Source organism: Eumetopias jubatus, unplaced genomic scaffold, assembly GCF_037043125.1.
Source record: "Eumetopias jubatus isolate StellerSeaLion01/CBP00866 unplaced genomic scaffold, mEumJub1_p1.0 scaffold_7, whole genome shotgun sequence".
NCBI classification, from domain to species: Eukaryota; Metazoa; Chordata; class Mammalia; order Carnivora; family Otariidae; genus Eumetopias; species Eumetopias jubatus.
In genome coordinates, this window is record NW_028274813.1 from 121,911,743 (window position 1) to 121,936,292 (window position 24,550).

Genomic DNA, 24,550 nt, shown 5'->3' on the forward strand with positions numbered 1-24,550 from the left:
ACGAGCTGAGGTTAATGTGTTTTTATCTAAACTCCACGACACCTCTATTCATTTCCTGGGGTGGCCACAACAAATCTCCACAAACCTGGTGATTTCAAACAGCAACAACATGTTGAAGCTGGAAGTCCTAAATCTATAGGGCATGTGTACTCTGCAGGCTCCAGGGAAGAATCCTTGCCGCTTCTTCTAGCTTCTGGTGGCTCCAGTTGTTCCTTGGCTTGTGACCATGGTGGGGGCTGTGTCTTCCGAGGGATGACTCCAGTCTCCGCCTACGTCTTCACATGGACTCCTTGGTGTATTTCAAATTTCCCTCTCCTTTCTCTTATAAAGGCACCAGTCATTGGATTTAGGGCCCATCCTAAATTCAGGATAATCTCCTCTTGAGATCTTTACCTTAATTAAGTTAAATAATAAAGTTAATAAAGTTAAGTAAGACCCTATTTCCACCTAAGGTCACAATCACAGGTACTGGAAGCTGGGACTTGGACTTATCTTTTGGAGGGGGACACAATTCACCCACTGTAATACCACATTACACTGAGTCATCATGTCTCCTTAAGCTGCTTGGGACTGTGGCAGTTTCTCGGGTTTTCTTTGCTTCTCATTACCCTGACAGCTTTGAGGATTCCTGGTTAGGTGTTTTGTAGACTGTCTCTCAATTTGAGTTTGTCTGATGTTTTTCTCATGGTTAGACCAGGGTTATGGGCTTTGGAGAGAAAGACCACAGAAGTGAAGTGTTGTTCTCAACACAATATATCAAGGGCATGTGTTATCACCTGGATTTGTCACTGATGATGTTAACCATGATCACCTGGCTAAGGAAGTGTTTACCAGGTTTCTCTACAGCAAAGTTACTTTCTTATTTCTCCCCATTTCTATACTGTACTCTCTGGAAGCAAGTCACTAAGCATAGCCCACACTTACGGGGTAGGAGGCTCTGCTCCACCTCTTAAGGGAAGTATTGCATAAATTATTTGGAATTCTACTGTCTGTGCAATTTTTTAAAAAAGATTTTATTTATTTATTTGAGAGAGAGCACGAGCCAGGGGAAGGGCAGAGAGAGCAGTTTCTCCGCTGAGCAGGGAGCCCAACACGGGACTTGAGCCCTGGACTCTGGGATCATGACCTAAGCCAAAGGTGGACGCTTAACCTAGGTGCCTCTGTCTGTGCGATTTTGCGTACATTCTCTCATATGAAAGACAGGTGTCCTAGATTCCAACCAGAGTCCTGCTGCCTTTTCCCATGTCTCCTTAGAGAAGTTGACATTCAGGACAAATCATGTGAGTAGACAATTCTGACAAATTTTCATCAACAGAAAATACTAGAGGACAATGCTATTCAGAGTATGGCCCACATGTGTTTATAGCTCTGTAATCATGTAATAGACACTGAAAGTGACATTCAGAAGGCTTATACAACTTCACAGAGGAATTGTACGTTTGCTGAATATAGACTTCTGCTCACATCTCCAAATTAGGTCATTCATATAGTCATGTTGGCTGAAAAATCTTCATCAGCAGACCACCCCACCAGGACTTAATTTAACCTAATAACTATATCTTATATGTTGATTGCGATTACACTAAGTACAGAAGGGCACAGAATCTAGATTTCAAGAAACCTAATGTATAAAAACAGGCAATCACAGTGAAATTTTTTAGATTAATAAAAATGGCTTCTTAGATTCTTCAGTTGGGCTTTAGTTGAAAATAAATCCTATCATTATCTTGGGGACAATACAATATTACAGTGTGTTCTGTGTTAAAATATATGACAGTATAAATTGTAATTTGTGTAATCCTATTCTGGCATCATTTTCACTTTCCACTATAAAGAGCCCGGAAAAATGCCGTCGGCCAGGCCCCCTAAGGACCCCTGAGGAGCCTGCTGAAAATCCTTTGCCCTTCCCTCCTATCAAGATCATCTTCCTGGGAGCCACCCCGTCTTGGGAGGGACTTCCCTTCCCAGCCAACCCTCTTCTCGAAGCCAGATGCCAGTTCTTTAGCTCATCGGAGCTTGGTTCCCTGCTGTTCCCATCTAGCTCAGAACCTGGCACGTAGTAGGTGTTTCAGACTGAATTGCATCCCCCCCCCAATTTACGTTGAAGCTCTCACCTCCAAGGTGATGGTATTTGGAGATGGGGCCTCGGGAATGTAAGTGGGGTCACATGAGGTCAGGAGGGTTCCCATAGTGGGATTAGTGCCCTTACAAGAAACACCAGAGAACTTGCTGTCTCCCTCTCTCTCTCTGCCGTGTGAGGCCATCTGCACGCTAGCAAGAGAGACATCACTAGAAATGATCATGCTAGCACCCTTATCTTGAGCTTCCGGCCTCCAAAACTATGACAGAATTAATTTCTGTTGTTCAAGCCACCCAGTCTGTGGTATTGTGTGATGGCAGCCCGAGCTAATAAAGCAGGTGCTCCATGGATTATTCCTTGACTGAATCAACGAGCAGTGCATAATCCTGGAGAGGACAGAGGGCACGGGCCTCATTCTTTGCAAGAATTCCTCTCTGCTTCAACACCCTTCATTTCTAGAGTCTTTTCCAGAAACCCCAGCCCTTCCCAGTCCAGGGACATAAAATCAATGGCAGTTTGGGTTCTTAGTGTCTATTTCTTAGCACAGGGGCAGCAAATCGTTCTCTCCCGAAAAGGTAGCCTGAATCCCTTGGCAGTGGGGTCCTCCAGCACCATACTGATGGGGATTCTGGAGGCCCTTCTGGATTCAGTGTGGGGATTGCTGTGATCGATTAGCAATGTCTGTCACGGCTGTTTAAGGGGCAAGTGGAGGGGTCTGTGCCAATCTTGACTTAGAGCAGCTGCCTGGGATGCAGTTAAGCACGGGCTTCCGGCACCAGCAGATGTCTGCAGCTTCCCCCACCCCGCCACAAGGGGCTCCCGACTTCTGCGGGTGTCCAGTGAGGAGGACGGAGCACGGGGGTGGAGGGAAGGTCTGATGACTGAGGAGCTCTCACTTCTGTGCCTGTCCCACGATCAGAGCAGTGCTGAGCTGAGAGCACGTCCTCTCTCTGCCTTGGCCCAGGGCGGGCTGCAACTGGGAAGCTGGAGGTGACACAGGTGAGTGACGGACGGAGCAGCAGTCCGTGCATCGCAGGTTACTCCGCCCAAGCCGCTGGGGAATGGGAAGTCGGCAGGAGCAGCCCAGGGCCAAAGGGAGAGGGACAGGGCCTGCTGGGTGTTGGGGACCCCAGGAACGAAGGCGCAGAGGCACGTAAAGCACCTCAGAAGCCTGGTCCCTAGAGCAGCAAGCGTGCACTGGGGAGGAGGTCAGCGCAAGTCACCCAACCAAGTCCCTTTGATGCCGGCAGCCTCGCGGAGAGTCAACGCTGCTTGCGAGGCTGGACGGCCTGGGTTCAAATCCCACCTCTTCCTCTTCCAAGCTGTGTGGCTTTGGGCAAGTCACTTAACTTCTCTGGGCCTCTGACTCCTCAACCAGGGATAATAATAGAACCTGACCTCATTCAGGTTGTTGTCGGGGTTGAGAGAATGTCTGAAGCATCCAGAACAGTGCCTGGCAGGCAGTGCTATGTTAACAGTTGTGAGTGCTACAATTATGTAAAGCAGCTCGAACATGAACCACTATTTCCTGAACTGTGTTCTGTGGGGTCCTCAACTAAGGGATGCTCCCATCCCAAAGGTTCTTATGGTCGAGAAAATCTGGAAAATGTCTCCTGTCATATCTGGATCAAGACTTGGCGAGTCCATAGTAAAACAAAAACCCCAAAGCAAAACCTGTGTAACTTTATTTAGCCCAGTGTTTTCCAAGCCTGGTGGATCACGGAACCTTCTAATACCTCGTGGGACAGTGTTCCACGGGACACCACAGTTTGGGAATGCTATGGGCAAAGGCTGCAGGGGAGCCTCTGAAAGTAGAGGAAGGGTCTGGCCCAGGTAAGCCACAGCAAGATTCCAGTGCCAGAGGGGGAAGGAGGGAGGCGGCTGCAAAGCCCAGGGCACGGGACCCCATAACTGAAGGGAAGGGTGCACAGGACAGACCCACGGTGGGGAGACAAAGAGGACCAGAGTGCTGTTTGGATGTGGAGGGGAGAGAAAAGGAGGCAGAGGTGACCCTGAGAATTCACATTTCGGGAGGCAGCAGGAAGGGGGCAAGGATTGGGGGGCATCCCTCACTTCCACACCATCCACTCTCTGCCCGCTCGCCCCATCGCTCCTCCCCAACCGTGTGACCGAGGTGAGTCTGGGCCCCGTGGCTTCCCCCCCAGGAGGAGCCTGGAGAGAGAAGGGTGGGGACAGCCATGTCATGGGGACGAGCAGCCCCCAGGAGGCCGGAGACGTGCTGCCCCCGCTACGCACAGATCGTGTGGTTGTAAAATCGACAGCAGACGTCCAGGGCCTCTCGGTGGACCTCTGGGCTGGGGCTGAAAAGAAGCAAAGGCTGCGGTCTGGGCTCCGGGCCTGGCTCTGCTGGCCTCTGAAGGGTGTTCGACCCTGGGAAAGCTACTCCATGCCTCTGGTCCACCCTTCCTCCCCGTCTGGTCTCCAGGCCCCACATCGGCCACGGCCATAACATTTCTACCCCTCACCCCAGAGCCAGAGGCTCCCCTAAGGCACTTGGGCCCTCTGCACCCCATCACTGCAGGGCCCCCGAGCCCCCCGCCGGCCCGGGCCTCACCTCTGGAAGGCCCCGCGGCAGCACTGGTACACCTCGAAGCTGCTGCCGTCCATGGTTGTGTTCAGGAAGGTCGTGCAGTTGACCGCAGCCCCCCGGGGCACATAGAGGATCCCTATGCAGGGAAGGCAGCTGGTGGGCAGGGTCTGCGTTCCACCCCCGCTACTCCCCACCCCTGCCGGAACTTCCAGAGGGGCCACAGCCCCGGTGTCCGGCCCTGGATGGGGCTAGAAAATCAGGACTCTGCCAGGCTGGCACTCACCTGCCACGCAGGCATTCACCAGCGACACACAGGTCCCGGTGCAGAGCGCCCGCAGCACTATCTGGGAGAAGTCGCTCTTCCGCTGGGGGGCCATGGAGGCTGCAAGGAGACCGGGGTGCTGAGCGCCAGGAGGCCCTCTCCCCTTCTGCCCATACGCCGCACCTCTGGATGCCTCTGCCTACTCCCCTTCCCCTTCCGGGCAGACGGAAGGATAGGTGTTGTCCTCCTGAGCGCTTACTGAGTTCGGGAGTCCTCCTTGGCCTGACTTGGGGCCCCAGGTAACGCCCCACACCTGCCATCCTCACAGGCAGATGTAGGAAAAGAAGGTGAGTTTGCCGTCAGGCAGACCTGGGATCAAATACAGGCTCAGCCACTAACTAGCTGAGCAACTGGGACCATTACTTCCCTTCTCCAAGACTCAGTTTCCTTCTCTGTAAAATGGGATGGTTACACCACCAGGCAGGGGGTCTGTGCGGAGCTGCTCAGAACCGTGCAGGGCCCTCCTCCTTCCTCGCCAGGGCCACCTGTCCACCGTGGGCGTCCAAAGCCTCAGGGGACAGGCCAGCACTGCATCTTCCCTCCCTCCCTAGATTCCTGAGCCGGGTGCTAACCCCTGGGCCGCGCCCCCCCCCCCCCCCCCCCCCGCCCCACGCCCAGCCGGCAGCAGAGAAGTCCTAGGGCTCGGAGGAACCTCCTCAGCCATCTTGCTCAGGCCCTGCCCTGGACATATGGGAAGACTGAGGCCTAAGGATCCCAGGAAGTTGTTTCAGAGCCAGGCCCCCAACCGCCCAGGGTGCTGGGGAGGCCCCCAGGACTCACTCAGGCCTCCCAGCATGATCCCAATGGAACTGAAGTTGGCAAATCCACAGAGGGCAAACGTCGTGAGGATTTCTGCTCTGACCTGAAAGGACAGAAGGTGAGTGAGGAGGGGCTTCCCTTGCATGGGGCGGGGCCCTCCCACACCACCCTGGCTACCCAGCCCTAGTTGCATCCACTTCAGGTGTGTTTTTGACCTTTGAAGCTCTCAGTGCTTGACCCCACCCCCACCCCAGGCCTTGCACAATGGCCTCTAGGTCAGTTCAGGCCGCACCACCTGAGAAACAGCCCCCTTCCTGTGGCCTTCAGTCCCCTTATCTTAATTGCCACCCTTTCCCAGTCTGATTCAGGCTTGTTATGCCCTCTGGCGTTGGCCCTCCTAAGCTCTGTGCCCCGGGGGCACTTGGTGAATGGCCCTTCCCAACACTATAGACTGGAGTTTGTTTTCCTGCAGGGGCTCTCAGGCTGCAAGAGGACCGAGGACAGCCTCCTGAAGACAGTGAGGAACTGGGAGCCCAGCCAGTGGGGCTCCACACGTGTCCCCACCTATGACCAGATTGAGCAAGTCAGTAGCCTCTTTACATTTCAGTGTCTCCATCTGCAGCAGGGTGGGAATAATAGCACCTGCCTGAGGGCTGTTGTAAGGGTCACACCGTAGGGGAAGTACCAGGTATTTAAGCAAAGTAATTCTCCTTCCCCTCCCAATTATACAGTTGTTTAATTTCCCAGAAAGAGGTGTTAAGAGCCAAATGGAACAATTTGGAATAAAAAAAATTGGCTTAGATCATACCTCACACCATATAAAAAAAATCAATTCTAGAGCACTGAAGCAGATAAATACTGATATTTTAAACAGCAAATAATAGAAAATATAGGCAAATAATAATTATACTTACAAGGTAGCATTATTACTCTCTCATTTTGGAGAGGAGCAAACGGAGGCTCAGAGAGGTTGAGTAACTGAGGAACTGGTTCACACAGCCAGAAGGTAGCATTGTAAGAATTGGAATTCAGTTCTGCCTGACTGCAAAACTCAAGCTTTTAAATATTTCACCATATTGGGGCGCCTGGGTGGCTCAGTCAGTTAAGCGACTGCCTTCGGCTCAGGTCATGATCCTGGAGTCCCGGGATCGAGTCCCACATCGGGCTCCCTGCTCGGCGGGGAGTCTGCTTCTCCCTCTGACCTTCTTCCCTCTCCTGCTCTCTCTCTACCTACCATTCTCTCTCTCTCTCTCTCAATAAATAAATAAAAATCTTTAAAAAAAATAAATATTTCACCATATTGTCTCAGGAATTTAATACCTATCAGATTTCTGGAATGGAGATAACTTTCTAAGTTTAGAAATAATAGAAGAAATCACAAAGGAAAAGAGTTGGTGTAAAATCGGTTAAAAGAAAAATCCCCGAATACAAGATGAAGGAGAAAAAAGACTAGGAAGTATATATGTATAAAATATAATAGAAAATGGTTAGGGGCGCCTGGGTGGCTCAGTCAGTTAAGCGGCTGCCTTCAGCTCGGGTCATGATCCCAGGGTCCTGGGATCGAGCCCCATGTCAGGCTCCCTGCTCGGCGGGGAGCCTGCTTCTCCCTCTCCCTCTGCCTGCCTCTCTGCCTACTTGTGCTCTCTCTCTCTCTCTGTCAAATAAATAAATAAAATCTTTAAAAAAAAAAGAAAATGGTTAATGTCCTTATAACATAAAGAGTTTACACAAATGGATGGAAAAATATTAAGGCTCCTGCATCTGTCTTGCTCACCTACCATCACCCTCTCTACAGCAGCTCATGTAATCTTAAAATGTAAAATGTCAAATCTTCAGGAAATCTCCTCAGCCAGTCTCTTCTACAATTACCACTGCTCTAACTGTGCGTCTTTCCTTTTGTTTCTCCAAACAAGTGCTGTTCAACCTCAGGGCCTTTGCACGAGTCTTGTCTTTGTCTGGAATGCTCTTCCCAGCTTCACCTGGCCCCTTCTCCTCCCTCCAAGTCTAGGCCTAAATGCTACACCTCGGGGAGCATATTCTGACTGGCCCAGCCAAGGAAGACCCTTCTGTTTCCACTTCTTGTTTCCTTCGTAGAACTTCATTCAAATCGTGGTTTACTTTTTATTCCTTCACTTCCTTGTGCTTTTCACTAGGCATACATTCCATGACATCAGGGACCATGTCTGTCTACTTCCTCTTTTAATTTCTGGTGCCTCGCAGGGTGCCTGGTACCCTGGGGGTCTCAACCAATACTTACTAAAGGAAGAAAGTAAAAAAAGATCCTAAAAAAAAAAAAAAGATCCTAAAGGAGCATCCCATCCATTATCTCTAGAGGAGAGACAGACAGGGGCTGAGGACAAGGGCAGGGAAATCTGTGCTTTTGTTTTTTGTTTTTGTTTTTTTTTTAAAGATTTTATTTATTTATTTGAGAGAGAGAGAATGAGAGATAGAGAGCACGAGAGGGAAGAGGGTCCAAGGGAGAAGCAGACTCCCCGCTGAGCAGGGAGCCCGATGCGGGACTCGATCCCGAGACTCCAGGATCATGACCTGAGCCGAAGGCAGTCGCTTAACCGACTGAGCCACCCAGGCGCCCCTGTGCTTTTGATCTCGCACAATTTATTTATTTTTTTAACTGAAGGCTACATTCCCTTACAATTTAAAACACAATTGAAGAAGAAAAAATATTTCCCCTTCAAAGTGCCTAGTAACTCAAGAGATGCAAATTAAAACAATGAGCTATTGCCTGTTAGAGTAAGCACAACTTTTTTTAAGGAGGTTGCTCAGTGCTGCTTGGTGTGTAGTAAAGTCAGCACTCACAGCCCAGCTGAGGGCCGTTTCCGATGCTACCACCCTTTGGGAAAGTTACTGGGAGCAACCACACAGGGATTCATGCCATGTGATTCAGTCATCCCACATCTGGGAAAGCTCCGGAGGAAATGATCCGAGAGGAGGGAAAGGCTCTGTGCACAAAGCTGTTCATTTCAGCACTGTGCAAAATAGCCAAACAAGGCAATGAACCGAGGGGGGCCCAACAGCAAGGGATTGGTTAAATATGTCAGGATGCATACATCAAATATGATGTTTCCGTCATAACAGTTGGTGCGGGGAAAGCTGGCTCCCATACAGGATGGATGCTATAATGACTAGGTAAACTCTCCCCTGAAAAAAGAATAGGAGAGAATGCATAAAACAACACTAGCTGTTATTTTAGGATGGCGAGGTGACAGGTAATGGTTTTATTCTCAGTGATGCTACATGGAGTTTTTATTTAGAAACATTCATTTTATAGAGCTTTTCGAGTTTGGGTTTTTTTACGCTAGAGAGAATGAGAGAGCCTGTGCTTGCGCAGGGGTGGAGAGGAGCAGAGGGAGAGGGAGAGAGCATCCCAAGCAGACTCCCTGCTGAGCGTGGAGTCCAACACGGGGCTCGATCTCACGAACCTGAGATCATCACCCGAGCAGAAATCAAGAGTCAGATGCTTAACCGACCGAGCCACCCATGCACCCCTAGAGTTTTTAGTAATAGATTTTCACAGAAAAAGCCATCAGGGGAACTGAATCCAATATGCTGGCTGTGAATGTGGCGGGGCCTCCCTATCTCGCTCCCTCTGCTCACTGGACGCTCACATATGTCCCTCTGGGCGCAGCCGTGGCACAAATCACACCACTTTCCAGTAGGAGAGGCGAGGCTCTGTGGCCATCCCAAAGCCACACAGGATGGTGGCCCATCTACGGCAAGATCTCAGGTGTTCCCAAAGAGGCTCTTTCCTGCAGCTCAGCCTCCTAAGAGGTTTCGGGAAAGAGGCAGTGAAACCCGAGGCCATCTTGTTGCCCAGAGCAGAAGGATCGGGAGGCTGGGCGCCACCTCCGTGTGTCCCCTGCCTGTCCAGGAGCCGGGACAGCACCTGCCAGGGGGCCCAGGAGCAGCGGCATGACACCCCTGCCGCAGGGAGGGGACCGGGACACTCACGGAGATCCACTGCTTCTTGGCGCCGACCCACTCCTCAGCTCCTGCGAGGCGGCGCTGCTTGTACCGGGAGAGCTCCTGATAGGCCACGAACTCATTCAGGAACAGCTTCATCCCCAGGAGCTCCGCCACCACCGGGCAGTCCTCCCAGGCCACCCCCATTAAGAAGGCCACAGGCTGCAGGGCGTAGGAGCAGATGAGCTGCGGCACAAGGCAAGGGCAGCTGCTGGGACCAGGACCAAGGCTGGCCATGGATCTGCTGGGTGTCCACCCACTTCCGCCCACTCCCCAGCCCCGGGCCGCCCCTCGCAGGCCAAGTGGGCAGCCCATCAGTACCTGGAAGCTGAGCTCCTGGGCACCCACCATGGCTCCCAGCCAGGAGAGGGCCGCGTTGACGAAGGCCAGCAATGCCAGGAAAGCAATCAGGTTGGCTCCGATGTTCCCCACCAGCTTCACAGAGACAGTGGCCCCACTGCTGGCTGCTTCTAAGAGGTTCTGAGCGTCTCTGTTTTGGGACCAAGAACCACCATGATTGGCCTGTCCCCACAAACAGTGGGGATCCGCAACCTGTAGGCTCAGAGTAGAAGCTTGGACAAAGTATTTTGGCACTGAGGGTCCTTGCTTTGTTTCTGAGACCCAGCGGGGAGAGGGGGGCCGGTCTGAGCATTAGGATAAGGCCCGGACTGCCGGCACGGTGCTGTGCCCACATGTGGGAGCCACCGGCCCTGTGGCTTTGGAGCACTTGGGAGGAGGCTGGTCAGCACCGAGGTATGTTGTAAGCATAAGCACAGACCAGATTTCAGAGATTCGGGACAAAAAAAAAAAGAACATGAAAAAGCTCATTAATAATGTTTTATATTGATTACATGTTGGAAATGACAATATTTTGGACATACTGGATTAAAAAATATGTTAATAAAATCACCCGTTTCTTTTGACTTTTTAAAAACCACAACTATTAGAAAACTTAAACTTCTAGATGTGGCCCACACTCCATTTCTACAGGGCGGTGCAGCTCTGGATCTGCCCACCGTACCCCAAGCACCCTGGCTACAAGTGGAGCCTTCTCAGCACCAAAGCCAGTGTTACACGGTGGTTGTTAGGCCTTGAGGAAGAGGTGTGGGCAGGTGAGGTAATCAGGGATGGTGCTGAGTCACATGTGACTGACACCCTGGTGCAGGAGCTCAAGGCACCGGGAACAGGTGGCCTGGGGCCTTTTCAGGACCCTCCCCAGCACACAACAGGCCGCTGTCCCATGTGACCTGCCAGGCCTTTCCCTCTGGTCTGAGACTGGAAATTAAGACGCGAAGCCAGGAGCCCAGGCAGTGAAGGAGGAGAGGGCCTGGGGTTGGGCAGAGAGAACCAGACCCCTCTGCTCCCACCCCGCCCTCTCCTGCTCCCTACCCCCACCGCCCTCCCCCTCCCCTCCCACAAAGCCCTCTCCACCCCTCACCCTCTGCTCCCACCAGAGCCCCCTGCTCCCTGCAACCTCCCTCCCCTCCAGCTCCCCTCCCGCGCCCCTCCTCCTGTGCCCCCCCATCCCCCACCCCACCCCCAGGCCGCCCTCCCTCTGTACTCACCCTCCAGTCAGTTTCACCCCTTCTGTGCCCTTAAACTTGGACTCCTCCACCTCCGGGTAGACCAGCTTGGAGAGGGCCAAGGCACAAGGGGCGGCCATCACGGAGGCGGCCATCAGGGAGGCAGCATCGATCTGCAGGAATGGGAGTAAGGCTTACCGGGAGACAGAGGAAACGTTGGGGCCAGCAGTGCAGCCCAGGGCAGCAGGGGACGTGGGCGCTCTGCCTCCCTGGGTGTGTCCTCGTGCTCAGTACTGCTGTCCTCGGTGCTGACAGTAACGACACCTTTCTGGATAAAGGGTCACAGGCTGGATGCACAGAATGTCCTCTTTCCCTGCAGTACTTCTGTCAGTGAGACCGAGCAAGTGGTGTTAGCCCACGGTGCGGACAAGGGAACTGAGGCCCCCCCGAGATTAAATGTGACCTGCCCAAAATGAAGTCAGAGAAGGAATTAGAACCTTCATGTCTTTGGGCTCCAAGTTCAGAGTTCTTCCTCCCCTTCTGGGCTGTCTTCCTTTGGCCCGTCATCTGAGGGCTGGTCCTCCACTGGCTGAAGGGTTTGTGATGGTTTCAAAGCTCACAGAACAAGAGCTGGGATGGATCCAAGTGGTGACCTCATTTGACCTCATAATATAGGAATGTCCTTCCTCTATAGGATTCCCGCCTTGTATACTTACTGTGACAGGGAGCTCACCATTTCAAGGCAGCCCATCACATCCACTGCTGTGGTCAGAGAGCCCTTAGGAAATCTGCCACCAAAACAGCCACGCTTTGGCCCTGGGTCTGTCTGCAGGAGCCACGCTACAGAATTCCTTCCCAGCAGGATGGCAGAGCAACCTGGGCCCCAGGCACTCATCCTTCCTGAATTATTATCCTTACTATGGCCTCAAACCCTTTGCTTTCCTGTTTTGTTGTTGTTGTTGTTGTTGTTGTTGTTGATTTGTTTGTTTTTAAGGTTTTATCTATTTATTTGAGAGAGAGAGAGCATGAGCAGAGGGAGAGGAAGAAACAGACTCCTTGCTGAGCGGGGAGCCCAATGAGGGGCTCAATCCCAGGACCCCAAGATCGTGAACTCACCCAAAGGCAGACACTTAACCAACTGAGTCATCCAGGCACCCCTGCTTCCCTGTTTTCTGCCCCAGAGATGGATGGGATACTTTTCCAACACTGTATTATTTACCAAGTGGAAAAATTAGAACCAACCCAAACATCTAACAACAAGGGAACGGCTAAGCATCGTCAAGCCACCATGGGGGGGGGCTCCATCTGAGGTCATGACCCGAGCTGACGCCAAGAGTCGGACACTTAACCGACTGAGCCACCCCGGTGCCCTTCCTTCTTCTTTTAAACCCCCTTCGTTTCTTTTCAGTTGGGAGTAGAAACCCTTTAACATGAGTATCAGCACCAACGCCCACATCCTGCACACCCTATCCTAGGCCCTCGGTGTGCAGGCCCTGCTCCTTGCCGGAAGAAACCAGAACCTGGATGCTCCAGGCTGGGCTTTGGGACGTCACCTGCCTCTGCAGAGCTGCCCAGATCCCATGGGGACGGTGCCAAACCAGGGACCTGGGGCTTTCCCCTCCATCAGCCAGGACCCTCCCCCTTCCCCCACTTTGGAGGTCACCTCTCCTTTGCCAACTTGAGCAGGGTACATATCCTACCCACGTCACATTCCTGGACGCTGTCTGAGTGCGCCAAGCCTGACCAGAGCCTCAAGGGCTCCAGCTGGTCGTTACAGCTTGGAAAGGGGTGAGTTCTGCCCAGACTGGCCTCCCTGGGGCACCGGGTCAGTCCTCCCCACTGCCAGGGACTCCTCAGGCTGTGACAGCCCCGGTCCTGCCTGCAGGCGCCCCGTCAGGAACATCTTCGCCCCAGCATCCCAGGGCCTACTTCTGCTCAGGGCTTTCTTCTCTCTACCCAAAGGGGGTCCCATGTGGAAAGGGATTGAGGGTGTGCACCCTCCATCAAAAATAACTTTACTGGGGCACCTGGGTGGCTCAGTCGTTTAGCGTCTGCCTTCGGCTCAGGTCCTGATCCCAGGGTCCTGGGATCGAGCCCCACATCGGGCTCCCTGCTCAGCGGGGAGTTTGCTTCTCTCTCTGCCTGCAGCTCCCCCTGTTTGTGTTCTCTCTCTCTCTCTCTCTCTCTCTCTCTCACAAATAAATAAATAAAAACTCTTAAAAGAGAAGAAAATGGAGATCACAATGAAAGAATTCAGTCAAGGGAGCCCTGGGACCTCAGAGCAGGAGAGGAGGTCTAGACGAGGGCCGTCCAATACAAATGTACTGAGAACCATGTCTGTGATTTTAAATTCTCTAGTAGCCAATGAAAAAAGTAAAGAGAAACAGGTGAAATTATTTTCGGTAATGCATTTTACTTAACCCAACATTTCCAAATCGTTATCTTTCCATTCATGTAATCAGTATAAAACTTACTCATAAAATATATCCGTTTTTTTCCGTACGAGGTCTCAAGGCGCATCTCATTTCAGACCAGCCACATTTCAAGGGCTCAATAGCCGCGTGTGGCTAGTGGTCAGTGCATCAGACGGCACAGGGGTAGAAAGATCCAATAGGAGGAGAGCAGGGCAAAGGGAGCCCGTTGAGCAACAAAGAGAAAGGAGGAGTGCGCAGGGACCTTTCTGGAATTCAGGGGCTGAGGGCTGAGTCAAAGACACAGTGAGGAGCTGCCGGGGGCGGGAGTGAAAGGTGAAGGAAGAGGGCGGGAATGCGCGGCTGTGGGAGAAGGCCCTGGGGCTGCTGCAGTGGCAGCCAAGTGCCAGGTGGGGGCAGAAGAGAGCTTCTCGGATTCCAGACTAAAGGCCTGTCCAGAGCAGGGAGGGAAGGAAGGAGGGAAGGGAGGTCTGTGGGGTGCCTTTCACCTGGGCCAGCAATGGGGACTGGGGCTTTGTACCAGAGCCTGTGCGTGGAGGTTTGGCGGCCTCTGCACATTCTGTTGAGCCAAAAGGAAGTGGGCACCCAGGTCCCTTCAGTGGGAGGCCCGACTGCCTGGGGCTGGGCCTGGACTCTGGCCTGAGACGGGAAGGAAAGGAAGCTGAGTGGCAAGGCCGACTGAGGAGTAGGGAGCGTGCTCCCGGTATTTTAATCTGAAGTAATAACAGCAAGGCTCACGCGGTGGGAATACCCTTCTTTTAACTGACTGTGGAACCCGGAGCAGTGTCAAGACACGTAAAAGCCCTAAGTCCCAACAAACGGTGCCCCTCCGCCCCCAACACACCGCCATGAAAAAAGTTTCAGGAACAAAGTTGTGAGTTTCCATTTTTGAAACATCAAATTCCTTCCAAAATCAGTTCAGGGTGGTGGGCTCTCTCTAGGCCTTGGTGAACGAGATGATCTCTAAAATTCTCGTCCGGAGGGTGCCAAGCCCAGAAGACCAAAGCGCCAGAGCACAAGGGGCCTTTTGGGAAAGTCACACAGCATCTGCTCTGCCCGGGGAGTTCTGCGGGCAGCCGAGCTTACCAGTGTGGTCCATGTGCCCCGAGGGCAGGTTGGCTCATCCCCTTGCCCACTCCCAAGAACAGAGATGAGAAAGACAGGTGGAATTCAGGACCGGGGGGGGGGGGGACAGGGTGGGTTATTTTAGCATCCCCCCCCTACATAACACTCTCTCTCTCTCTCTCTCTCAATCTCTCTCTCTCGACCCTGCAGGCAGCGAAAGGCAGGCCACACTCTCCATCTGCACCAGGAGGCCCACCTCACTCTAGGGGCTGAGCGACAGTGCATGATATGGATGACATTTAGGTTGTTGCTCGCCCTCTTTCTTTCTTTCTTTCTTTCCTTTTCTTTTTTTTATTACAAATAACGTTGGAATTTGGCATTTTTTGACCACTTATGAAAATATTTCCGTATCATAATATTCCTAACTGGATCAAAGGGAAAGAGTATTTTCTTTTAGAGATTTTATTTATTTATTTGAAAGGGAGTGTGAGAGAGAGCAGGAGCAGGGGTGAGGGGCAGAGGGAGAGAGATAGAGGGACAGGGAGAAGCAGGCTCCCCGCCAAGCAGGGAGCCCGATCTCTGGACCCTGGGATCATGATCTGAGCCGAAGGCAGACGCTTAACTGACTGAGCCACCCAGGCGCCCGGGGAAAGAGTATTTAAACTGACTGACAGACGTTCTCCCAAAAGGTGACAGCCAATTACACTCCCGTCAAGAGCGCCCTATAGCCCTGCCATTTAGAGGCACGTAAATGGACGCCTGGGTGGCTCAGTCGGTTAAGTGTCTATCTTCAGCTCAGGTCCTGATCTCAGGGGTCTGGGATCGAGCCCCAAGCCCCTGTCAGGCTCCCTGCTCAGCGGGGAGTCTGCTTCTGCCTCTCCCTCTTCCTGCCACTCCCCCTGCTTGTGCGCGCTCTCTCTCTCTCTCCGGCAAATAAATAAAGTATTTTTTAAAAAATAGAAGTATGTAAAATGCACATCTTCTGGAAGAAACAGAAGTTATTATTGTTTTAATTTCTTTGACTATCAGTGAGCTGGAATATCTTTTTATGATTTATGAACAATTTTCACCTGATCAATCATTTATTAAAAATTGTGACTCTCACCATACAGACATTTTTCATTTTTATGAGTAGCTCTGTCAACCTTTTCCTTTTTACTTCTGGATTTCATGTCATGCTCAGATTTTGCAAGAAAACGGCAAACTGCTGAAAACCAAGGGTAGAATTACTTCATTTGTAGTAAAAAAAGAAAGCGAGTATGTGTGTATTCAGGTATATATACTTAAATGACGACACAGACAGATCTGGAATGATGAATCTTAAGTCAGTGGTTCTCAAATTGAGCACTAGAGTCATCTGGAAGGCTTGTTATAATACAGGATATGGGCCCCATCCCTAGCATTTCTGATTCAGTGGGTCTGGGGCGGGGCCCAAGAATTTGCATTTCTAACAAGTTCCCAGTCAGAGAACTGCTGTTCTAATCTTCTAACCTAGTAAAAGCAGTTCCCTTGAGAAATGGGTTTGAAGAAGTTCTTTTCTTTTCTTTTTTACTTTCCTCGCTTCTGCAAGAAGCAAGAATTTCTTTGATAGTTAAGAAAAACATTAAGATCTTTAAAGATTTGCATGTGGAAGCACAAAGAAGTACAGAGTGTTTTACAAATGCAGAGCGCTATTACCAGGCACTTTGTAGGGGACATACGGGGAGAGTCATCTCCGCTTGCCACGCGGGATCGGGATTGGTGTAAGGGCTTGAGTCACACCGTTGGAAATTGACCTAGAAATGTATTGTGCCCAAAAGCTGCTCAAGCAATAATTTAGGAGCAGGGGAAGGACTTGTGCCCAGCAAGGGTGTGGGGAAAAGGAGGGCGGGGGGGGGGGTAGGACAGATCTCCAGGGACAGCCCAGGTGAGGGACTGTGTGTATGAGTCTTAGAGTGAGACAGATGTGGGCTCGAATCCTGGCTGGGGCATCACGCCTATTCTCTGAGTCTCAACTTCCTCATCTGTAAAATGGGAATGTCGAGACACCTAGCCCTTTGCCTGGTACATGAGAGGTGCCCAGTAGGAGGAACACTGGGAACTCCTGCCCCCAGTGGCCACGTGGGAAGCCCGAATGGTCCAGCCCACCCGGCCCGCCTTATTCAGAAGCATCACAGCGGCCAGCCTTCCCGACACAGCCCACGACAAAAGACTCTAGGTTGCTCTGGCCACAAGCTGTGTGCGGCTCCCACCAAAGGAGGGCTTCAGGTTCTGGAGGTTTTCAGCAAGCACAGGGAGAGCTCGACATACCCCAAAGGAGATGTAGGCGCCCAGCAGGCTGCCGGCAATGGTGGCGTAGCCTCCGGTCATGACGGCGTGGATTTCGGACAGAGTCATGTCAGCCAGGTAGGGCCGGATCAGCAGAGGAGCCTCCGTCTGCAAACGAGAAGGATGTCAGACGGCCAGGGTGTTCCCCCTTCCCCCGGGAGTGGGCACAAGTCGCAGAGGGTCCTGGGGATCCCAGGGGCAGAGTCAGCAAGGCAGGGTCGGGACCATAGTCGGTACTGGGCTGGGCCTCCCTGGGCCTCGGCATTGGCCTGGCTCTACGGAAGGACCCCCAGCCCTTCCTCTTGGCCTGAGGATGCTCCCCTGGGTCAAGTGCCCACTAGGTCCTGGATCTCACATTCATCACTCATGACCTTCTGAGAAAGAAGTGGTCATCCCCCTTTTCCAGGAGAGCAAACAGAGAATCAGAGAGGTTCAGAGAATTACCTCTGTTCATGCAAAGGGCCAGATGTGGATGGAACTCCAGGCCTGAGCTTTTAATGAAGCCATAGGGGTTGCCAGAAAGAAAGGAGATGGGCATTCGGTGGTGTGTTTACTTCAGGGCATCTGGGGAAGCCTGGAGCCATTCATTTATTCATTTAATGAACAGTTATTGAGCACCTCCTATGTTCCAGACTCTTCTATAGAATAGGGGCTGGGGGTAAACAAGATAGAACCCCTGACTGCGCAGAGTTTTTATCCTGGGAGCAGTGGAAAGGGGTGGGTTATGGGAAGAAATGGATAACCCAGCAAGGAACCAAGTAGATAAACAGTGTCTCGTAGACGGTGCTAAAGCTATGAAGGTATGTGCTGGTGAATGCCTGGTGGTTGCAGGATGTTTAGAATTAACAAGCAAGGGCTGTCTGAGGAGGTGACATTGGAGCTAAGACCACAGGGGTCATCGGTTGGATTTGGTAGCACAGCATTGCAGGCAGAGTGAACAGCAAAGGGCCCTGGGGCAGATTTGAGCTTAGCTTTTTTGAGGACCCGAGAGCAGGCCAGTGTGCCTGCGGCAGAGGTGGTGGGGGTGGGGCGCTGGAGCTGGAGGAGGAGGGGCAGGTGGGCTGGAGGCTGCTGGGAGCTAGGGAAGCCGAGATAGGAAGGAAGACTCCTGGAGTTTTGTCTGATCAACTTCGTGGAAGATGCTACAGGAAGTACCCTTTCCTGAGAAGAGAAAGACTTGGAAGCGTGCAGTTGTGTTGAAGAGGGAATCGGGGTTAACCTGCTTGGACTTGGTGTGGTGAATCTGAGATGCCCTTTAGGTACCCAAGTGGAAGGTCAAGGGGCAGTTGGGTGGGTCACGCTAGAGCTAGGGTCTGGGGTGACACTTAAAGTGGTTAAGCCATGGGGCTGGTGCAACGCCCCAGGGACAGAGTGTGGCCAGAGAAGAGGACCCAGGCCTCCAACATCAGGGCTAAGATGATGCTGCTGATCTTCAGAGGCTTCGCATGCCCTTCCCTTGGGGGAAGCGAGGCAAAGACCCAGGGGTCTAGGTCAATGTGCCCACCAACTGGTCCAAAGTCAGTTCACTTGGGGAGCTCTTCACATCACCCAAATCCCATTCACCTAAAATTTGTATTTTCTCAGCAAAAACCATGGAGCACATTTGCCACATTTCATTTAAACGCATGCTTTTGTATTTCAGTATTTCTCTTTTGCTTCACTTTAAACATCTGAAGGGAATTGAGACAATTTATCTAAGAGCACATCTGTCTTCATTGGCTTAAAAAAACCCTTTGAAATCAACACAGTGGTACTATTGCCAAAAAGATGCAAATATTCTCCAGTTTCCTAAACTGTCCGGCGAAATATGGCTTTCTGTGGCAAATATGACTTTTGGTGACCCCAATGTTGTTCCGATGGGCTAGGGTCCCTGGAACAGGCTCCAGAGTCTCACCCACGGGAGGACCGGGCCTTCTGAAAGGGGCTCAGGGCTGACATGGGCCTTTAGAGTCATATTTACTTTGGGCAATACATTTCAGAAAGAAGGAGGGGAAAAAAGAAGACAAAATGATGTCATGTAAGGAACACTGCCCAGGAAAGGGAACAGGTGGATTCTAAGTCCTGACTTATATTGTGGGGTCCTGGCAATATACCAGGCAACACCCTCGAGCCTGTTTCTACAGGAAGGGAGAAAGGTGGACACCACCTGTAGGATTTGTGAGTCTCTAAGCGGATGAAGACCTCCAGGGCCTAGAGTGGCAGGAGGCGCCAGACAGAGGCCACCCTCCCTGGCACGACTCAGGCAGAGTGCATCCCCAAACAGAGCATCTCCGGGGCAGCGGCCTTTGGTGACCCTGGGAGAAGGTCCGAGTGTCTCTTCCGCTGACTGAATCAGAGCTCTGGGGACTCAGGACCCCCCAGGGGTGCTGCTGCTGAGCATGAGGGCAGGGGCTGCAGTACCCACCTGGCTCATGAAGATGTTTCCAGCCACACTCAGGGTCTCAGTGGCCATGGTGCCCATGGTGGCCTGCATCAGCCAGCTGATCTAGGAGGCAGAGAGCTCTTTGTGGGCAGGCAAACCCCAGAGTCGAAGAGAGTCCGGGGCGGGGTGGAAGCACCTGGTAAGTCTTCCTTCCAACTTCCAGTCCAGCATAGGAAAACCTCACCTACATTTCTCCCTCCACACCTCCATTCATGGGGGCTTACCACTCCCCAAGAACCCCCGACTCCACCTTAGGATAGCTCCAATCATTACAACAGGGCTTCTCAAAGGCATGTTTTCTGTCTCCATACAAAAGGGTTCCCTGGCCCAATATACTTGAGAATTTCTGTACACACACACCTTGGAGGTTACCAAATACATAGCTTAGAAAAAGGCTCTGAGAAGTCCTGCACAAAAAACTTGTTCGAATTTGTCTAGCCCAGCTGCACAAAAGTATTTGACCACGGGATCCCTTTACCTAGTAACATGTGTTAACTCTCCATGGAGCTGGAGTTTTGTGAAAAAGGCTTTGGGAAACATTGTGTTAGAAAGTTCTTCCTTTCAATCAAGATGAAGTCTGCTTCCCTGGAATTTCTCCCCGCTGCAGGAACCTCCCTGGCTGCTCTTTTATAGGCATTTGGAGACAGCTCTCCTACCCTCACCTCCTCCACCCTAGCCTCTTTTCCAGGCTCAGCAGCCCTACTTCCTGCAACCATGCTGTGGAGGGCATGGTGTTGGGCCCGGCCACTGGTCCCCTGAGGCTTCAGTTGCCAAAGCCCCTTGGCTGAACACACGCTCCAGGTTTGGAGAGAACTGCCTCCCTCCTGCCCTACGCTGGGTACTCCTTACGTAACACAGGTGGTTTTGTCTTTCTGGTGGCCCCCTGCTGCCCCTGGTTTATTCTGAGCTCGATAGACTAAAACCTCAGACATCCTCATGGCCAGGTCCAATTGCTGCCCAATGCCACCTCCTGCATCCTGGTTTCGTGCGGCACATTTTACGAACATAAGCACAGGATTTGACACGTACACCAGCTAAGTCTGGCCCACTGCTCCAGTCTCTCAAGATCTTTTTGGTATAAATGATTTCTTCCCCTGACATTTCTTCTCAAAGCAGCCTCAATTCTGCCAACTTCCCTTACACAAAGACCACATTGCGTTTGGTGCCATCTCGCCTTAGTATCATGACAGGAGACTCTGCGGAAGACGTTTGGTGAACAGTAGACTCTGAGCGGGAAGTGTAGACCCCGGGAGCAGGATCCTGGGAAGGTTCAGGCTCTCAGAGCTGGGGAGTGAGGGAGGGTTTGGGCTCTGGGTGCAAGGCCTTCTGGGAGAGCAGGAGCCCCACGGGTAGGTAGCTCCCCGAGAGCCCAGAGGCCACGGCATTGGTAACTCACCTTCTGGATCACCCACTGCATGAGGCCCACATAGTACAGAGTGGACATGACACAGCTGAAGAAGATGATGATGGGCAGAACCTGCCGCGGAAGAGCAAAGGCCCGGGTTAGAGGCAGGTAGCCGGCAGGGTACCCAGGGCCCAGCAGACCCCAGACAGCCCACGTCGTCCAAGGCCTTGCCACGCAGAGACCTGACCGGGTCAAGAAAGAAGCTCTGAATTCAGTGCCTGAGGCCACAAACGGGGCCTCTTTGGAGGCACTTTTGTCTCCTCTGTTGCCCACCCACCCAGCTGTCTCCCCCTGTCTCCTCCCGCCCACAGAGGAGGCCTGTGCCTTGGCAGAGATGCAGGACTGGAGCCCATCACTTTTTATCCCCTCGTCTCTAAAGTGGGGATAATGCCGACTTCTCACATCACTGTGAGGAGTAAAGGAGCTGGCTCAGGGCCTAGCACCTTGCACAGCGTTGCTCCTCCTTCCTGAGCGCAGTCCCAAGCCCAGGCCTCTGGCCTTAACCTCTCCCCTCCGAAGGTTTGGGCCTGCATCTCTCTAGTATTGCACCCCCACTCAGGACCAATGAGCTCAGAACTAGACTCATGGGGGCCCCGCAGTCCTGTCACCTGGTCTCCTGTTACCAGGCTTGTCACCTCTCTGCCTACTCCAGGTCTCATCGATTCTTCCTTCAAAACTGTCCTCACATCCCTTCCTCCTGGCCGGGGCCCTGGGGCCCCCGCTCCAGCGCATCTCCACTACAGTCTGAAGGACAATAGCAATGACGGCCAACCACTCAGACGTCTGTCAGGGGACCACCAGTTTCCTAACCACGGATGACCAAGGAGCAGTGCATGGAGAGCCTGGAAACGAGAGGGAGGAGGCTCGCGTGGGCCGTGAGGGAATGATTTCCAAGGCAGCTTCTCAAATGGGAAAGGGGCAGGTGCCGACAGGTGTATGCTGTGCTGGCTACGTGCAGGGAAGGGTGGGAATGGCATTGTGTGGGCACAAAGTATTGTTAAAAGGCTCTGCAAAGGAGGGCAGTGGCCTTGGGGCAGGAACCAGTTGGCAGGGGTCGGTGTGGGAGGCAGACTTACTTTCTACAATGTCCCCTTTTGTATTATTAGAAGGTGTTATCTGTTTCAAACTGTTTTATTTTTTAAATTTTAATGTTTTCTTTTTTTGAAGATTTTATTTATTTATTTGAGAGAGAGAGAGAGAGCACGAGCAGGGGAGGGGAGCAGCAGAGCGAGAGGGAGAAGCAGGCTCCCCGCTGAGCAGGGAGCCCGACGCGGGACTTGATCCCAGGACCCTGGGATCATGACCTGAGCCGAAGGCAGACGCTTAACTGACTGAGCCACCCAGGCACCCCTCCAAACAATTTTAAAGTAAGTTACGCAGAATTGGTAATAGCAGGCGCATCCTTATGTTAAAATGTTAGGTGGGGAAACCAGATATTAAAAGCATAGAAAGACTAGAAGTCAGTGCATCCAGACAGCAAGTAGCTGCTCTGTGTGCTGGGACTATGGAAATTTGAGTTCTTTTGTCTGTATTTCCAGTTTCTCATCTGCTCCTATAATTTTCTGTAATCGGTGGCCACCTCTCAAGGGAGGGGAGCACGGGCAGAGGGGAGGTTTGGGGCAGCTCCTCAGCTAGGTTTTCAGCGTGCTGGGTTTGAGGTGCCTGTGGAACAGCCCAGGAGAGTGCTGAGTGGGCAGCCGGCTAAAAAGGTCAGGAGCTCAGAGGAGAGGTCTGCGCCAGGCCTGGCTGGGACCTGTGTGCGCAGAGTGTAGGTGGAGGCCGGGGGACAGATGTAATTCCCCGAGGAAATCGCCCTGAGCGAGAAGCGCAGTGAGGAGCCCCGGCACAGAAGGGGGAGAGGGAAGGAGGCGAGCGGGGAGGGCACAGAGAAGAAGTAGAGAGGTTGGAGGACGGCCCGGCGTGTGATGGAAACTGAGACGGTCGGTCAGCTGTGCCAGACGTGTCCGAGCATTCCAGGAAGGTGAGGAGGGACACGGACCCTTGACAGCTAGCAATTCAGGGGTCCCTGCAATTCAGGGGTCCCTGCTGGAGACAGCGAGAACAGGCAGCTCTTTTGAGAAGCCCAGCTGTGTCGGAAGGAAGGCTCTCAGGAGAGGTGAGGGGTTAAGGGGGAGCTGTTTTTGTTTTTTAAAAAGGGGAGTCTTGTGTAATCACCCTCAGGCCCTGGTTCACAGTGAATCGGGACTGCAGAATGGCCCCAGATGAAGACAGAAGCTCTATCCCAGGCAGCTCCCCCGGAGGCGAGAAACAGGCCCTGCTGGGGTGTCTTCCCTTCCCCTGGCCAGATGGATACTGCGGTTTTCTCGGGGCCAGCTCCACGCCCCATCCCTGTCACCAGCCTCCCTGCAGGGGGGGGTGTCACCCGACAGGGAACGCTGGCTGTGGGTGGAAGAGGCTTCCTCCTGTCCCGTGACTCGTGACTGGCCCCGGCTGCCTGGTACGGGGCCCACCCCCAACACAGGGCCGCTGACGTCATCTGCCCTCCCTCGCGGTGAGACACAGAGACAATCACGTACTGTCTAGACTGCTGGTCCAATTTATCATGAGAGGGACTGCCTGGCGGCGGCGGCCTGGCAGGGCCGCACACAGGGCCCCCACGCCAGGGCGGAGAGAGCTCGGGGCCGGCAGGACCTGGCTGCAGATTTGGGACTTTCTCCTGGCAGCAAGCGAGAGACATTTTCTACCCGGCCGACGTGGGTTTTGGGTGGAAGAGAGGCTGTGTTTTGCATTAAATGGAGATGGTCTTGGGAGGGGAGATAAATGCAAGAAGAGAGAAGAGAAGAGAAGAGAGGTGACCTCCACATTTCTCAGGGGGGACATTTCATACCAAACAAGGTCCCTGAGGCCCATGTGATCTCCCAGCCTGGGGAACAACTTTGGGGCCTATATCGTGCATGAGGTGGCAGGAGACGGGGCAGGCAGTGGAAGCCGGTGTTGCCGTGGTCAGGGAGAGGGGCGTACATGCAGCCCTACTACGTGTCTATGGGCAGCCCTACCTATGCCAGCGTGTGGTGACTCCTCAGTCCTCAAACCAACTGAGGTAGACGTAAAGCCACTTCCCCAATGGGCACGCTGAGAGTGTGAGACGTGGGGCACCTGCCCAGGGTCACCCACCTGCAAAAAGACAGAGACCTTCCTGGTCACTCCACGCAGGTTGCCAAGGCCCTGCCATGACCCTGAGGAGGTTTGCCCTGGCGCCTCATTTCTCTGTCTCAGGAGAAGCATTTATCTCCTCCCAGAGAGAGAGCTTCTTGTAAGTCCTGACCATTGCCAGCTGGTCTCTCTAGTGCCAATGCTGAGCCATCCCTGAACGGGGAGGGGACTTCTAGCTTGCCTAGGCCAGTGGTTCTCAAAGTACGGTCGCCGCACCAGGAGTATCACCTGAGGTTTTGCTAGAAACGCCAATGTTGAGCCCCATCCCCAGAGTTTCAGATTCTGTAGGTCTGGGGAGGGGCTGAGGATTTGGGCCTGAGCATTGCCAGATGCTGCTGGTGCCGCTGGTCTGGATAGCACAGTCTGAGAACCACTGTTCTAGAGCGTAGACCATACGCTCCGAGCAAATGTCAACTTTTTACCAAGAAGCAGGCTCTGAAGGTGGGACTAAACCCACTGAGGACATGGCCACGATGCTGCCTCTTCGTAGAGGAAGCTGAGTCAGCTTGATGACTTCCTGATGATGAAC

General features: G+C 52.7%; 1 protein-coding gene across 2 annotated transcripts in view; it reads right to left on the reverse strand.

Annotated features, from left to right (window-relative positions):
• Positions 1-4,251: 4,251 nt before the first annotated feature.
• Positions 4,252-24,550, reverse strand: part of SLC28A1 (solute carrier family 28 member 1) — a 46,396-nt gene continuing 26,097 nt past the window's right edge. For both annotated transcript variants that reach the window (XM_028089418.2, XM_088025152.1), the window contains 10 exons: positions 20,839-20,919; positions 19,425-19,505; positions 17,003-17,128; positions 11,259-11,389; positions 10,015-10,183; positions 9,682-9,879; positions 5,734-5,815; positions 4,915-5,013; positions 4,656-4,767; positions 4,252-4,401 (listed from right to left, as the gene is read on the reverse strand). In XM_028089418.2, the coding sequence (XP_027945219.1) occupies positions 4,329-4,401; positions 4,656-4,767; positions 4,915-5,013; positions 5,734-5,815; positions 9,682-9,879; positions 10,015-10,183; positions 11,259-11,389; positions 17,003-17,128; positions 19,425-19,505; positions 20,839-20,919 (1,152 nt within the window). In that variant the 3' untranslated portion in view covers positions 4,252-4,328. The remainder of the gene's footprint in view (positions 4,402-4,655; positions 4,768-4,914; positions 5,014-5,733; positions 5,816-9,681; positions 9,880-10,014; positions 10,184-11,258; positions 11,390-17,002; positions 17,129-19,424; positions 19,506-20,838; positions 20,920-24,550) is intronic.